General features: G+C 53.2%; 1 protein-coding gene across 2 annotated transcripts in view; it reads left to right on the plus strand.

Annotated features, from left to right (window-relative positions):
* Positions 1-15,135, plus strand: part of SAFB2 (scaffold attachment factor B2) — a 35,439-nt gene extending 20,304 nt beyond the window's left edge. Inside the window, exons 12-20 of one of the 2 annotated variants that reach the window (XM_023733273.1) lie at positions 807-937; positions 2,284-2,375; positions 5,859-5,995; positions 7,756-8,049; positions 9,386-9,526; positions 11,979-12,021; positions 13,146-13,276; positions 14,466-14,581; positions 14,730-15,135. In XM_023733273.1, coding sequence (XP_023589041.1) covers positions 807-937; positions 2,284-2,375; positions 5,859-5,995; positions 7,756-8,049; positions 9,386-9,526; positions 11,979-12,021; positions 13,146-13,276; positions 14,466-14,581; positions 14,730-14,800 — 1,156 coding nt within the window. In that variant the 3' untranslated portion in view covers positions 14,801-15,135. Of the gene's footprint in view, positions 1-806; positions 938-2,283; positions 2,376-5,858; positions 5,996-7,755; positions 8,050-9,385; positions 9,675-11,978; positions 12,022-13,145; positions 13,277-14,465; positions 14,582-14,729 lie in introns of those variants that run through there. The other variant, XM_023733272.1, reaches the window with a different exon arrangement.
* The last annotated feature ends 38 nt before the right edge of the window (positions 15,136-15,173 follow it).

Below are 15,173 nucleotides of genomic sequence, written 5' to 3' on the forward strand. Positions count from 1 at the left end.
AGAGCTCAGCCCAGGTCGGCAGGGGAGAAGAGGACAAGAGCACTTGTTAGAGGACCCTGTGGGGCCTGACTCTCCTGTCCGGGAGCCTGGCACATGGTTGGCATTTAATACGTGTGGAGTTTTAATTGCCTGAGACAAATGGCAGGGAGTATGGGAGACAAGTCTGAATAGCTGAAATGATTTATTTTGGCACTTAAAATTAAATTGCCTTTGGTTGAATGGTTACTAACACTTTCCTCATTTGCTGGTGCATAACATGCTACTTTACCCCCTAAAAGTACACAATTACTGGATGCGGTGTGTTGGTTTTTCAGGGTGAAGGCCTACTGGTTTATTCAGTAGGAACTTGACATACTCTACTGCGTCTCTGCTCTCTGTTAGACTCTGTATCTGGAAAAACTGTTCCCCTACAAAACGTAAAAATAATACGTAACTCATACATGGTGGAAAAGATTTAAAATCAGTCCCTAATAATTGCTCTTAAACATAGTCGGCGTGTTTCTCCCGTGTATACTAGCAGCACACGTGCATGTCTTGTGTACCAGTGTATCTAGCATTTGGGGAAAACAGCCCCACGAACCTCCGGTTTCGGTATGCATGTTTCTAGATTTAGCAAATGCCACAAATGGAAACAGTGCCCACACCTAGAGAGGTGGGTTACCATGACTGTGGTTTCTAAATCATCCCCACCTCACTGCTGTCGGAGTGCTTGGTTCCACGTGGACACCGTGTGCCAGTTCCACTCAGTGTGAACCATGCTGTCCCAGTGTTTCACCATCCAAGTTTATGACCCTGTTTTCAAATAGAACCATAATTAAGAAGGAAGAGAAGAGCGAGAGAAAGGAGGAAAAGAAGCCTGGAGACATTAAAAAAGAAGAAAAAGACCAAGATGAGCTGAAACCTGCACCTCCCAGCCGGTCCAGAGTCACGAAATCAGGTGATTGGAATCTGGAATCTGACACGTGTCAGTGAAAGGGGCAAAGCCAGTGTCAGATAGCTAGGGCTCCAGATAAAGTGAGGCCGCCGGCTTTTGAAAGCTGACTTTGCTGGGTTTTACTGTCTCTAGGTAGGCACTAGAGAAGCTGAGCCTTGGGTAATGGATCGGATTCATGGACATTCTACAGTGTCATAGGTCTGGAACTACTCTCGACAGCTTTAGTGTGATTTCTGTATCTTGGTAAACTCAGCGGCCTGGGTTCTTGCTATTCCTAAGTCTTTGGCCAAATATAGTGTGCAGTTTGCATGAGGGAGCAGTCCTGGTTCCTTGTTACTAATTTGATGGAATTCTACAAGTGTGTCATCATGTTTTCTCTGTGTTTATAATAAAGTCAGACAGAGCAGAAAAGGTAGAGAAAGCTACAATCTCCAAACATCTATACCTGTTGAGGTGGTGGTATTGGGAACATCCCACTTATGTTGTCATTTTTCTTAAGTTTATTGTGTTCAGCACCTTAGAATTTGCGTGAGACTCCACAGAACGTTTTGTAGCCCAAACAAACCCATCCCTTGAGAACACAAAAACAAAAAAGCCAGCCATCTAGAGCATTGAAATTTGATACAGCACATCGCGAGTTAGATCTTAGGTGTTCAGGGTAATTTAGCAGCAATCTCAAAACGAGGAATGGGTGTTTAAAACACGCTTAAGTATTGTAAATCTCCCTAAATAAGTCATTGTTCCAGTGGTTAGAGCCTGCTTATCATACCGGAGGGAGAAAGAGCTGGTGTGGAAGCCTTCATTGGTATGGATGGGTAAAGGAGACCCCCCTCCCCATCTGGCCGTGTTCCCCACACTGTGGGGCCGTGCAGTGCACAGACAGCGGTGCCTGATTGCAAGCACACGGGTCCAGGCACTGCAGAGCTTTACAGGTGTGTGGGAGGAATCAAAATAAAAACAGTTATCCTGGGGCTACTAGAATTCAGTGCGAAGGGCAAGGATTTTTGAGTGGATGTGTTTGTGTACACGTGCAAAATGCATTTTCCCTCTGAAATTAATTTGTACGACGTAAACAGATTACAGCTGCTTTACCCCAGATGAACAAACTGATCAAGGCATGCTAGCTGCTTCATATCCAGTGTCACCATATCTCAGTGCTTACTGCAGGCCACAGGCTCAGCACCCGATGACCTAATCAGTAGAAAGATGAGGAGCAGGGGGGTCCCAAAGGTCAGCATTAGTCGCCTGACCTGATCCCATGAGTCTAACGCCCAAGTCTTAATCCAGGTTGCTGGTGTTGGGAAGTTGGGGTGCTGGTGTGTTTGATAGATGGCTGTTTCTTCCTGAAGGAAGCAGAGGAATGGAGCGGACAGTCGTGATGGACAAGTCCAAAGGCGAGCCCGTCATCAGCGTGAAAACCACGAGCAGATCCAAAGAGAGAGTGAGTATTGCTGGGGCCACCTCAAGTCCAGCTGGCTTGGGTGGTAGTTTAAGAACTGTGAGTTTTATGATGAAAACTCTTGTCTGGCCTTTAAAATTGGAAGAGTTCTTCGAAGTATTCAGGAGGCATATTGTTCAGGGTTTAGACATGAAATTAAGTTCTAAAGCTTCTTTTCAAAGAGTACCTGCCTGTTGGCTTTCCTTATCTGGGCTGACCCTTTGCCATTCTTCATCAGGTTATGCTGTCTTCTGGAAAGACAGTTGATCGGCAAAATACGGCCCACCCTGGGATAGGAGGGGCAGAACCCAGGCTTTTCAAGCTGGAGGGCAGTTTATTAAATTTTTTTTAGTTGATTTTTCTAGTCTTCTATTAACCTGAAGGAAAACCGAGAACCTACCCTAAACAGTGTCGTTCATGTTATCAGATAGAAACCAGACCGGGTGCCATGGAGTTAACTCTGACTCATGGCAACCCCACGTGTGTCAGAGTAGAACTGTGCTCCGCAGGGTTTTCAGTGGCTGATTTTTTCAGAAGTACATGGCCAGGCCTTCCGAGGTGTCTCTAGGTGGATTTGAACTGCCAACCTTTTGGTGAGCAGTCAAGTACATTCACTGTTGGTGCCAGGAAGGGCCTCCTGTTATCAGATGATACCATTGTTAGGTGCCATTGAGTTGGTTCCGACTCACAGCGACCCTACGTACAACGGAACGGAACACTGCCCGGTCTTGCGCCATCCTCACAGTCCTTGCTATGTTTGAGCCCGTTGTTGCAGCCACTGTGTCATTCTGTCTCGTTGACGGTGTTCGTCTCTCTTGCTTATCCTCTACCAAGCATGATGTTCTTTTCCAAAGACTGGTCCCTCCTGGTAACATGTCCAAAGTACATGAGACGAAGCTGCGTTTCCTGAGTTGTACACACAGCTGCTCCCGTGAATATTATAGCCATGGGGCAGTTCTGCTCTGTCACATGAGGTCCCTTAGGGTGGGTTCTAAGTCTTTCACTTAGCAGCCACATGCTTAACCATTGTACCAACATGGCTCCTTCCAGGTGTGTCTGGTTGTATGCAGTTATGTGTGGATTCGTGTAGCCACTACTGCCATCACAGTACACAACTGTTCCGTCACCACAAAGCTGTGCCTGCATAGTCACACCTATCCCACTGCCACATCTCTGGCCCCTGGCAGTCGCTCTGTAATCTTGTCATCGTGAGAACGGCTCTAAATGGAATCATCAGCATGTGACCTTTCAGATTGGCGTTTTTCATTCAGCACAATGCCCTGAGGTTCATCCAGGTTCTTACGGGTCTCCTTTTCCCTTTAGAAGCTGTGTATTATTTGATTTGTTTCTGGGTGGTGCAGATGGTGAGTGCGCTTCACTGCTAACACCACCCAGAGGGACCTCAGAAGAAAGGCCTGGAGATCTCCTTCTGAAAGATTAGCCTTGGAAAACCCTATGGAACAGTTCTGCTCTGACACATGGGGTTGCCATGAGTCAAAATTGACTTAATAGCAGTTGGTTTTCTTATTCAGTGTATAGATGTACCCTGGTCTTTTTTTTTTTTTAGAAGTAATATCTTAACTGTGTTTTTGGTGAAGGTTTACACAGCAGTTGAGATTTCCATTCAGCAATTTCCACACACATTGTTCAGTGACATTGGTTACATTCTTCACAATGTGTGGACGTTCTCATTAGTTTTGTTCTGGTTGCTCCACTTCCGTTCATCTAGTTTCCCTGCTTTGTTACTTACTTGCCTTTGTTGTAAAGTAATTGTTGACCATTTGGTCTCATAACAGATTTTTTTTTTAAAGAGCACGGTACTCACAGGTGATTTTATTTTGTAAGCTGTTCTGTTGTTTAGTTCTAAAATAACCGCGGGGGCTAGTTTCAGTTCAGGGTTTGAAGCCTCTCAGGGCAGTAGTCTCGGGGAGTCTTCCAGTCTCAACTGGTCCAGTAAGTCTGGATTTTTTAAGAATTTGAGGTTCTGTTCCACATTTTTCTCCCATTCTATCAGGATTCATCTATTTTTGTCCTGGTGTATCCTGATCATTTTAACCAGTTCCCAATTGATGGGTCTGGTTGTTATTACCTCCACTATTAAAAGCTGTCGTGGTGGGCATTCATATGCATGTCAGCTCATGGTGGCCCCATGTGACAGAGTAGAACTGCCCCATAGAGTTTTTTTTTTTTTTGGCTATAATCTTTATGGAAGCAGATCAGCAGGCCTTTCTTCTGCAATGCCACTGGGTGGGTTCGAACTGCCAACCTTTTGGTTAGTAGCCAAGTGCTTAACCATTGCGCCACAAGTGCTTAACCATTGCGCCACTGGGGCTCCTATTCATATGCATAGCTGTTGGCAAACTTTTACTTACGAGGCAAGAGCCTATCAGTGGGATGGATTACTGGGGTAGAAGGTGTATACACATTGTTGTGGTTGGAGGGTCTCACATTGCCCTTCAGAAAGGTCATTGAGGACACGTTCATTGATTGGGGGTGTATGTGTGTGGGTCCCTGGCAAGGGTCTCTGATCAGGTAGCTTTATTTTTTATTAACAATTTTCTCCTCTGTGTGAGCTACTTAAGAAAATAAGCTGAGGAGTTTGTTTTCAAATGTCATCTCCCAGGCCCCTGCCCCTGGAGATTCTGAGTTTGTGGATTTAAGGAGGGCCCTGGACTCCAAGCTGTGTAAAAGCTTCCTGGCAGAGTTGAGGCCAGTGTGATTGTCACTGCCTGTGAGAGTCTCAGAAATAGCTTTAGGGAAGTTGAGCCTTCATGTTTTGTATCTCGTTGTTAGGTGCTACGAAGTCAGTTCTGACTCAGGGCAACCCCATGTGACAGAGTAGAACTGCTCTATAGGGTTTCCTAACTTGTAATCTTCACGGGAGCAGATTGCCAGGTCTTTCTCCTGCAGAGCCGCTGAACGGGTTCGAACTGCCAGCCTTTTAGTTAGCAGCCAAGTGCTTAATTGTTGTACCACGAGAGCTCTGTACCTTGTCAGGAGTTCGTTCTACATGAAAGCATCTTTGACTTAGGCTGTTTTAAGGCCATCTGCCTGAGGCCTGAGCCAGCACTTGAGGAGAGAAAAGTGCAGCCCCTCACCCAGCTGTCCACACAGCTGTTTGCCGGCTTCCTGCTGGGTCACGGTTGCATTGTGTGGACAAGCCTTGCATGTCGCTGGGGGACAGCCTCAGAGCAGCCAAATTTTCCTTTGGATCATAGGGAGTACTTGGTTCTGTTGCTCTAGAAAACCTGCCTACTGGTTTTCTGAGGTTTCTTCCAACCTCTTCTCTTCCGTTAATGCATTTTGATATTTGAAAGCAAGACATTCTCTGGGTGCTTAAGCCAGGCTCGGAGGCAGGCAGGCTCGACCGGGCCTCTTGTTTGAGACCAAGGCCTACTGTATAAACCAGGGGGGACCGAGGGGTCATCTAACCACATAGGCACCTTTAGTTTTCATTGACCTGAATACACTACGTTTGCCCAACAGAGCTCCAAGAGTCAGGACCGCAAGTCAGAAAGCAAAGAGAAGAGAGACATCTTGTCGTTTGATAAAATCAAAGAGCAGCGGGAGCGCGAGCGCCAGAGGCAGCGGGAGCGGGAGATCCGGGAGACGGAGAGGCGGCGGTGAGCAGGTGGTGGGCAGGGGCTGTCTGCTTCCCTCCAGGGGTTCTCCCCTTCTCCCCAAACGTGCTCTGGGAGAGTCTCCTCCCTGTGCCTGAGAGCAGCCACCTAGGCTTGCCAGGCTCTCGTGTGTTCACCCTGAGTCCGAAGGGGAAGGTCAGTACCTATCCAAGAACAACCATTGGACACAAGGGGACAAGACTCAGCGAGGCCCACTTGTAATCACAGCGTTTCCTCAGCGACAGTGAGACCTCGGCCCGCGTAGAAACTCACCTAGACGTGGTTTTGATGGATGCACTTCCGTAAATCAACCTACACGAACAGGGTCAGAACAGCACCTGGAGTTGAGTTGCCTTAGATGTGCTGTTTGCAGATTCAGTACCTTCACTTTTGAAAAGAAAGGCCCCCGTTTTGTAGCGTCTTCAGACAGCCGCGGACCCACACAGTTACCTTTGTCACCACTCCCTTTGCCAAGGACATAGTCTGTGACATGTGGTCTCTCATTTTCCCGTCACGTCGTGCCATTTCATGTTGGAGCTTGCAAAGTTCTCTTTGGTTCTTCTTTGCCCTCCAATACCATTCAGTGAAAGAGAAGTTTGACGCCGTGGTGTTTGGGAAATCTCTTTGTGCTGCGATGGTTACACAGACAGCATTCTAACCACGTCACGTTTGCTTTCCTAAAGCAGCGTGCGCTCAGCCTCTCTGCAGAAAGTCACAGCCATCACCAAGCTTCCCGGTCCCCTTCAGAGGCCTTTTGCTCCCCGCTCACTCATCCTTGATTTGGAGCCTTTCCAGGGCCCGGGAAGGGGGTGTGAGGAGGGGTGAGGGTGCTGCCTCTCCTCAGACACAGAGCCAGGCAGTCCATGTCTGTGTGCAGCTCCTGGCACGCTATTGCCTGTGACCTGAGGCCTCGGCCACCAATGCTGGAGCAGCATTCAGCAGGTCCCCTCTCTCCCGCCTGGCCTCTGTCCACACATCTTTAGAGTCTCTTGTCATTAAAAATACGTGGGCTTTTTTGAAGGAGGTGTGAAAACAAGGGAGGCTCATTATAATCCGTAACACAGAAAGTGAAAACATATGCCCCCAACACACACAACACAGCTGCAGTTACCATCTCTGAAAAGGTTCTTTCCTATACACGGGTGCGTTAATAGCAGCGATTGTCCAGCCCCCATGGGATCGGAGCATCATGCTGTTCTGGGCCTCCCCCTCCCTAGTAATATGCGGCTTCCTTTTGACAGCCGTGAGCTGAGTCTTAGGAGTCTCTGGGCAGTGCAAACAGTTAACATGCTCAGTTGCTAACTGGTTGCTAACCAAAAGGTTGTTTTGACATTCCACCCAGAGGCGCTACAGAAGGCCTGGCAGTCTACTTCTGAAAACTCAGCCCCTCAAAACCCTATAGAGCACAGTTTTGCTCTGACACAGTAGGGTCACTATTAGTTGGAGCTGACCACAGCTGGTGCTGGTTGTCAGCTGAACCTTCCTGGTCTTGCGCAAAGCTGTGTCTCCTCTCTATTATCCTGCCTTCCTCCCGGCTTGTCCTTGGACGTCCCTTTTTTTTTGAAAAAAGGAAACGTTATCAAGTTGGGGGTTCTGGCTGACGAGAGCCTCTTAGCACCGGTGGGTTAGCACCTGCCACCCAGTAGCTGCTGGGTGGCAGCAGGAGCCAGGGGACATCGCCAGGTGTTTCCCCCGACTCCTGTAGAGATGCTCTCTGGCACGGTGCACCTGCCAGGAGAGTTCTGACGGCCTCTCTGCCCCAGGGAGCGGGAGCAGCGGGAGCGGGAGCAGCGCCTGGAGGCCTTCCACGAGAGGAAGGAGAAGTCCCGGCTCCAGCGGGAGCGCATGGAGCTCGACTGCCAGCGGCAGCGGCTAGAGCGTGAGCGCTGGGAGCGGGAGCGGCTGGAGCGCGAGCGCATGCGTGTGGAACGTGAGCGCCGGAAGGAGCAGGAGCGCATCCACCGCGAGCGCGAGGAGCTGCGGCGCCAGCAGGAGAAGCTGCGCTACGAACAGGAGCGGCGGCCAGCCTTCCGGAGGCCCTACGACGTGGATGGCCGGTGAGGACGCTGGGCTGGGGGGATGCAGGGGTTGAGGGCCACAGCCACCCTCACCAGCTGTGAGGTGGAGAAGGCCAGGGTGCGGGCCCTACAACATAAAAGGGCAGTGAGCATGCTGGGCTGGTGGGAGGACAGGGCGCTGAAAACCATGGCCACCGTCACCAGCCGTCAGGTGGAGAAGGCCAGGGCGGAGGCCGCAAATGAGGGCGAGGTAGCACTTACCTGCCACTTTGAACGGCCGGCTCTGCTCCTGTCCACTTTAGTGTGGATAATGGAGATACTGAAGGGGAACCCAGCACCACCGTCTCAGAACCGGCCCTGAGCACCACCCCCGGCCTGCATAGCTCAGTGTCGCCACGCCACGGCCGGGCGGCCTTTTCCCGGTCACGTCAGTCTTCAGAGCATCTTGACAGTGAACCTGCTGAAGGTTGTCCGTGCCCCCTTCACCTGGGCCAGCACCTGGGCTGGTCTCTCACTTGCCCCGGGGCACCCAGTGGAGTGCAGCCGTCTTCTGGGCATTAATCTCAAGACACTCAAGCGGGTGTGAGGCCCGCATCCGCCTCAGCGGTCTCCGTGTGTCCTTCCAGGGGAAGAGACCTGAGAGGGCCCTCTTGAAAGCTGCCTTCTGAGGGAAAAGGCAGCTTTATGGGTCTCCAGTGCCTCTGAGCTGCTTAACGGATGACCACCCCTGCCCCACTGCCCACGAGGCAGGCTTTCTGGGGAAAACCAGGAAGGAGATAGAAAGCTGGAACCTGTGTAAGGCAGAAACCTATCAGAGAAGGAAAGCTCGGATATCTTCCACTAACAGCGCTAGAAAAGCGGTTAGACTGCACCCTGCCACAGGCGGAAAGCTTGCGAGACCAGGAAAAACAAGGCAACCCGTTGAGTTCCGGCTCTCTCAGGTGTCATTGTAACTGGCTGCTGTCCCCAGCTGATCTGATCCCCTTTGCAGAAAACTCAGAGGGAAGTTCAGGCTAATAGAAGACAGGGAAGGTAAAAATGTGGCAATTCCAACCCCATTCCAAAAGAATCAAACGTTCGATTTTGCTCACGCGGGGATCAAGGTATTAACAGCCTGTGATACAATTAGGGCACAGCTGTCCCTTCCCCAGGATTGTCAGATGAGAAGACCAGTGGGCCCCTTGGCAGATTGGGGGGTTTTAATTTATCAAATCAAAGGGATAATGGTTGAATGTTGAGAGATTAGCGCTGCAGGACATTTCAAATGATACTCGGGCTGGAGAGAGAACTTCCCTCCCCACCTCCAGCTTTTCCTTTTTTCCCTTGCTCTCTTTCCTAAATGGAATTTGTGTTTTTTCTAAAATGAAAAAAATAGGCGAGATGATGTCTACTGGCCAGAAGGAAAACGGGCGGCGCTGGAGGACAGATACCGCTCAGACTTCCCGCGGCCAGAGCACCGCTTCCACGACTTCGACCACCGCAGCCGGGGCCAGTACCAGGACCACGTGGTTGACAGGTGAGCGGCTCCGTCCTCCCTCTGCAGCCGGGGCTACCCACATACCTCAGCCTGCTGCAGAGAGGGGACTTGGCCTGGTCTTTGAAAACCCGGTTATTTTACAAAGTCCACCGGGAGTAACTTTGATCCCTTGCACGTGGGATTTAGAAAGCACAGAGCTTGAGCCCAGGGTACCAGAACCGGTCCCAGAATCTTGGCTTCTCCAGCGGGAGGTCCGCCTTCCTCGCTTCCCCGAAAGCACAGGGGCGGCCTTGGAGGTGCGATTCGCCCAGGAGCACGCCGGTGGTTGTCGGCAGGACAGGACCCGAGCCTGGGCCTCCCGACTCGGTTGGGCTGGTTCCCGGCAGTCTGAGCTCTTGCTGGGGTGCTTGTGAGCCTGTGGCCCAGCTCTCTGGGCTGTGGGTATTTTCATCATCTCTTCACGGCCACGCCTCCTCTTCGTGCCCCACCCGCTGAGCCTGACGCCCTCTGGAGTCATAGTTTTGGGGCCCGGAAGGGCTTTAGGAGGGCATGGCAGGGTTTCCTGTTGGGGGCTTAGGGAAGGGGTGTGGCCTGCCTAAGAGGCAGAGCGGGCCGGGCCGCGGTCCAGGGGGCCGGCTGGGGCTTTAGGCTGCGCGCTCAGGGTTGGCAGACAAGCAAGGTTCCTGTGCTGGTAACCTGGCAAGAATGACTGAGAAGTGCGTCCTTCGTTGATAGGACTGCTTTGTCTTTCGAGGGTCTAGGTGGGTTTTTTGGCCAGTGACTTCTTCAGTGTGAAGTATACGCAGTTTATGGAGTCCCTGTGTGGTGCAAACACTTAAGCACTCAGCTACTAACTGGAAGGTTGGAGGTTCTAGTCCACCCAGACGTGCCTCAGAAGAAAGGCCTGGCGATCTACTTCTGAAAACTCAACCATTCAAAACCCTACGATGCGCAGTTCTACTCTGACACACGTGGGGTCACCATGAGTTGGAGACGCTGGTTTGAGTGTGTGTCTCCTTAATGCAGTTCTGATAAGAGGATGTATACCAAGTACTGAATTAGAAAAGCAAAGGCCCACCAGGAGGGGACCGGGGGTGGGGGTCCATCCAGGTGGAGGCAAGGCCTCACTGGATGAGACCGAGGTTTGAGTATCATAGGCGAAGTTTCAATGACACGGGCACGAAATGACGATATTAAGAAAGCTTATTATTTATAGATCCTTGAGGTGCAGGAGGGACAGCCTGAGAGGTGCAGACGACAGTCGTCCATCCCAGGTCAGGAGCAGGAGAGAGGGCGGCAAGCGAAGGCAGGGTTCATAATGTCTAGCAGGTGTGGATCCACGGATTCGCGGGCATTACTACTGTAAGGTGTTGTAAATGTTTCCCTGGAAAGCTGAGGCGCAACCTGGCTGCTTATCTGTGGGGTTCAGGCTGGGTGGAGCTTGGGGAGGCCTCAGCGTGGGCCTGGGTGGAAAGCAAAAGTGGGCACGGGAGGGACCGTCCCCTCAATGGCACCTGGTTGTTCTCTCCAGTTTGGTAAAGCCAGCCCTTGGTTTTCCAGGTCTGGGGTTCTGTCTCGTGGGTTCCCATGTGCTCCCTGGGCCGCACTTCTGGGAACTGGTCCAGCCCTCGCTGGCTCTTCCCTCAGGGGGGTGGAAAGAGGGAGAACAAGAGAGGTGGGGGCACAGTGACACATTTCAGTGTTAGACCGCGGGAGCTGTCTTATAAGATCCGGCGTGAGTCACTGGATTAGGTCCCACCACGGCTTAGGGATCATCTGGGGCTTCTGCTTGTCCCTGTTCCCTTTGCTCTTGTCACCGGGCCACGGGTGATGATGAGTAGGCTTCGTGGTGTGGGTCTCTGCTTCTGAAACCTCTGCGGAAGATGATGATGATGATGCTGATGTTGGCTGCTGTGGAGTCGATTCTGACTCATAGTGACCCCATGTGACAGTAGAACTGCCCCATAAGGTTTCCTGGGTCATAATCTGTATGGGAGCAGATAGCCAGGTCTTTCTGCTGTCGAGTTGCTGGGTGGGTTCAAACCGCCAACCTTTTGGTTAGCAAGCTGAGCACTTAACCATTGCACCACTGGGGCTCCTTTCTGGGCATGTTACCTGTTGCCGCTGAGTTGATTCCGACTTAAAGCAACCATGCAGGACAGAGGAGAGCTGCTCCATGGGGTTTCCAAGGAATGGCTGGTGGATTTGAACTGCTGACCTTTTAGTTAGCAGCCGAGCTCTCAACCACTGCACCACCAGGGCATGTTAGTTCAGTAAAATCCTTATTCCCGCCTTCTTAGGATCTGGCTTCTTTCCAGCCCCCAGGAAAAAGCCTTTAGATTCAAGCTGGCTTTTTTTTTTAGGCCAGCGAATTAAAGTTATTAAAGTTGAAACAGAGTAAATGTCCCAATTGTGAAGCCCTTTTTCATGGCCTGTAAAAATCCACGTCCTGTTGTTGCCGCTGTTTGAATGAGTTGTTTCCCTTTTGCAGGAGGGGAAGTTCCAGGTCACTGATGGGTGAGCGAGACGGGCAGGTGAGTAAACCCAGACACCACTCCCGGGTTTGGGGGTGCTGGCGGGTGGCCTGTGTCGGTGGTGGCCTGTGCCGGAGAGCCAGGGGGATGGAAACATCCGTTCTGACCAGTAGTTAGAAGTGCAGATGTTTGACTGTTTTCTGATTATTGAGTTCCTGTGTTTTTCAAGTACATGGAGATCGTTGTTGGTTAATTATATCTGGTAGGAACTGCAAGTGTCTATTGATTCCCTCCTGCTCAGCGTGCCTTTTAATCCAGGCACTGTGGGAGTGCCCCAGAGCCCCCCAAATGGTATCTCTGCCATCAGTTAGGTGATAGGTGTGGCTAGTCACTGTCCAGCCCAGATTTGGGGGTTCTCTCTGTTTCTGGCCCTGTGCTGGGCCCTGGGGATGTGAGGGCCGCAGGAGCGGCCCCTGAGTTTGGTCACCTGTGGTGCCCTGGGAGTTGGGTATAGGGCATTGGTGTGGGGGAAGGAGGGAAAGGGGGTGGCCTCCCCGATAAAGGTGGGGGACAGGAATCAGGACAGCTGCCGTTTCAATTTGTTGGGGTGTTTTTTGCAAGATCATCACACAGTTCTCCCCTACTGCCTGGGTCTGTTGGGTTCCCGCGTCGATGCTTGGCTGGGGAGGGATAGATACTCTGGTGTTTGCTTCTGGGTGTCAGGCCTGTACCCTCCCTCCCCACAAAGACCCCCTCCACCCCGAGTCTGTCAGGGAGACAGAATGGGGGTGTCCTGAGAGGGTCGGAGGACACTGTGTCATGAAGAGTGAAGATAGAGACACCTCCCCCAAGGAAGGCCTTTGTCCTCGGAGAGGAGGGGACGTCTGACTCCGGGGGAAAACCAGGTCTCGGTCACTGTTTTCTCAGTGACCCTGAGCAGAGCCATCAAGCCTCAGAGAGAACGGGGCTGTCAGTGCTCACGGCAGGCCAGAGGGGCACCCACGGACGGGTCCCCATGAACACCTCGAGAGGGAGACACAGCTTTCAGTAGACTCGGACTCTTGAGCAAGGAGGATGTTGAGGAGCTCCTGTCGCTGTCCAGCCAGGGGACAGTGACCTTGGAGCTTCCCGGAGGCGCGTGCGGGTCCGCGGTTAGAGCGTCCCCTGTGCCTTGTGCCTTCCAGCACTACTCCGATGAGCGCCACAGTCACGGGGGGCCCCCAGAGCGCCACAGCCGGGACTCCCGCGACGGCTGGGGGGGCTACGGCCCGGACAAGAGGCTGAGTGAAGGCCGGTCGCTGCCGTCTGCACCCAGGTTAGCATGGGCAGGGCGGGGGCAGGGCTGGGGGAGCAGCGCCGCTCGGTCCTCACCCGTGAGAGGTCAGCCCTGCAGCCGGGCCCCCTACTAAACCCCTGTCTCTCTGTGGCAAGTCTCCCAGAATCAGGATCTCGAGAGGAGGGGCAAGGCCGCCCCCTCAAGGATGGAGCAACCGGCTCACCCCTGAGGCTGAGGGGCCGGCCTGTCGCCTGGGCCTCTGACCCAGAAAACCTTTCTCTTTCTGATGACTTGAAGCCTTTCTTGGTGCTGTCCTGTCCCCGGTCTATAAGTGTGGACATCACCTACCCCCTAAATCCCCTCAGACACGTGTAAGCAATGCCATGTCCTCCTGGGGTCTCTGCTCCGATCCCCTGTTGGTCTGGATCCGGGCGTCTCCTCCCTGAATGCACATGACACTCACCTGTCGGGTGGTGGCCCCTCACCCCCCAGGACAGCAGGTGGAGTAGGAGCTCAGTGAGAGGAACCTGGCTGCCAGGGTGTTTTAGTACCATATCCCCATCCCCCCATTTCAGCATGCAGTCAGGGTTGGGGACACTGGGCGAGATCCTTCCAGAGGTTTCCAGGGCCACCTTGCTGATGTCACACTGTGCCTCTCGTGGCGCGACCTCCAGCTGCTCCAGCTCTGGGGGACCCATCGGCCTGTTGACTCTGCCCTGGGCTTGCCGGGGAAGTGTCCAGTGAAGAGAACTTTGCAGCCTGTGTTCTGACTGCCCGAGCCTGCCCCCTCACTGGCCTCCCCGACACACGCTGGCTGAAGGGCAGCATGCAGAGGGCACGGACCCTTTTGGCCGACCAAAGGTGCCTGTTCGTGGCTCTGTCTTTGGGGCTGGCTTACGTCCACCCCGCTGGCGGTTGCTGGTAGCAGCAGGCCCAACCTCTGCTTGCTGCTCCTGCCACACGTCTGCGCCACAGCAGTGGGTTTGGTTTGGTTGGCGTGACTAACAATGTCGAACAACTTTTCCCGTGCTTGTTGGCCGCTCGTCCATCTTTGGAGAAACGTTTGTTCTCATCCTTTGCCCACTTCTCTCTGAAGCTTCTGCCCATCTCCTTTTGAGCTGTGCCCCCCGCCCTTGTGGGGAGGGACGCTGGCGTGCGGGGGTGGCCTTCTGACGGCAGGACCTCAGGCCCATCTGGACAGTTTTGTATGTTGTTTCTCCTGGCAAAGGGGTGGACGCGACTGGGGAGAGCACAGCCAGAGGCTAGAAGACCACCAGGACCGCGCCTGGCAGGGCAGCGTGGACTCGAGCACGGCCGGCCGAGACCACGCGCGGTGGCAAGGAGGTACAGGCTGACCCCAACCGTGGACGCGTGCAGCCGCATTCTGGGGGGGTGGCCAGGAGCTCCGGGTCCTGCTGCTGCAGACAGCCAAGCTCCCGGGATTCTTCAGCTTCCCAAGCATGGAGTGTCCACAAACTCTCTTTCCTTCCAGGTGGTGAGAGAGGCCCGTCAGGCCCTGCGGGGCCGGGGCATGTGGCGAGCCGGGGCGGCATGTCGGGGTAAGGCGTGTTGTCCGAGGAGGAGAGTGCTTCGTTCCTGCTACTTCCGCCCCCTTTTGTGTGTGTTCACCTTGCCGGGTTGTGTGTTTTGGGCACATAGCGTCCTCGCCCTGCAGCCCCCGGAACGCACGGCGTGCCTACGGGGTCTCTCGCCTGGAGAAAGCCAGTGTGCCCGGGGCTGCCGCGGGCACCGAGCAGTGTGGCCGAGAAACGCGGAGCGCTTCAAGGGACCCTTCCTACTTTGTTCCTAGGCGAGGCGGCTTTGCACAGGGTGGACATTCCCAGGGCCACGTGGCGCCAGCTGACGAACTGGAAGGTGGAGGACTGGCCGGCCAGGACCGGGGCAGCAGTGTCCCCCACCCCCACCCGTACCCCCA

This window comes from Trichechus manatus, unplaced genomic scaffold (assembly GCF_000243295.1).
Source record: "Trichechus manatus latirostris isolate Lorelei unplaced genomic scaffold, TriManLat1.0 scaffold00057, whole genome shotgun sequence".
In the NCBI taxonomy this organism is placed as follows: Eukaryota; Metazoa; Chordata; class Mammalia; order Sirenia; family Trichechidae; genus Trichechus; species Trichechus manatus.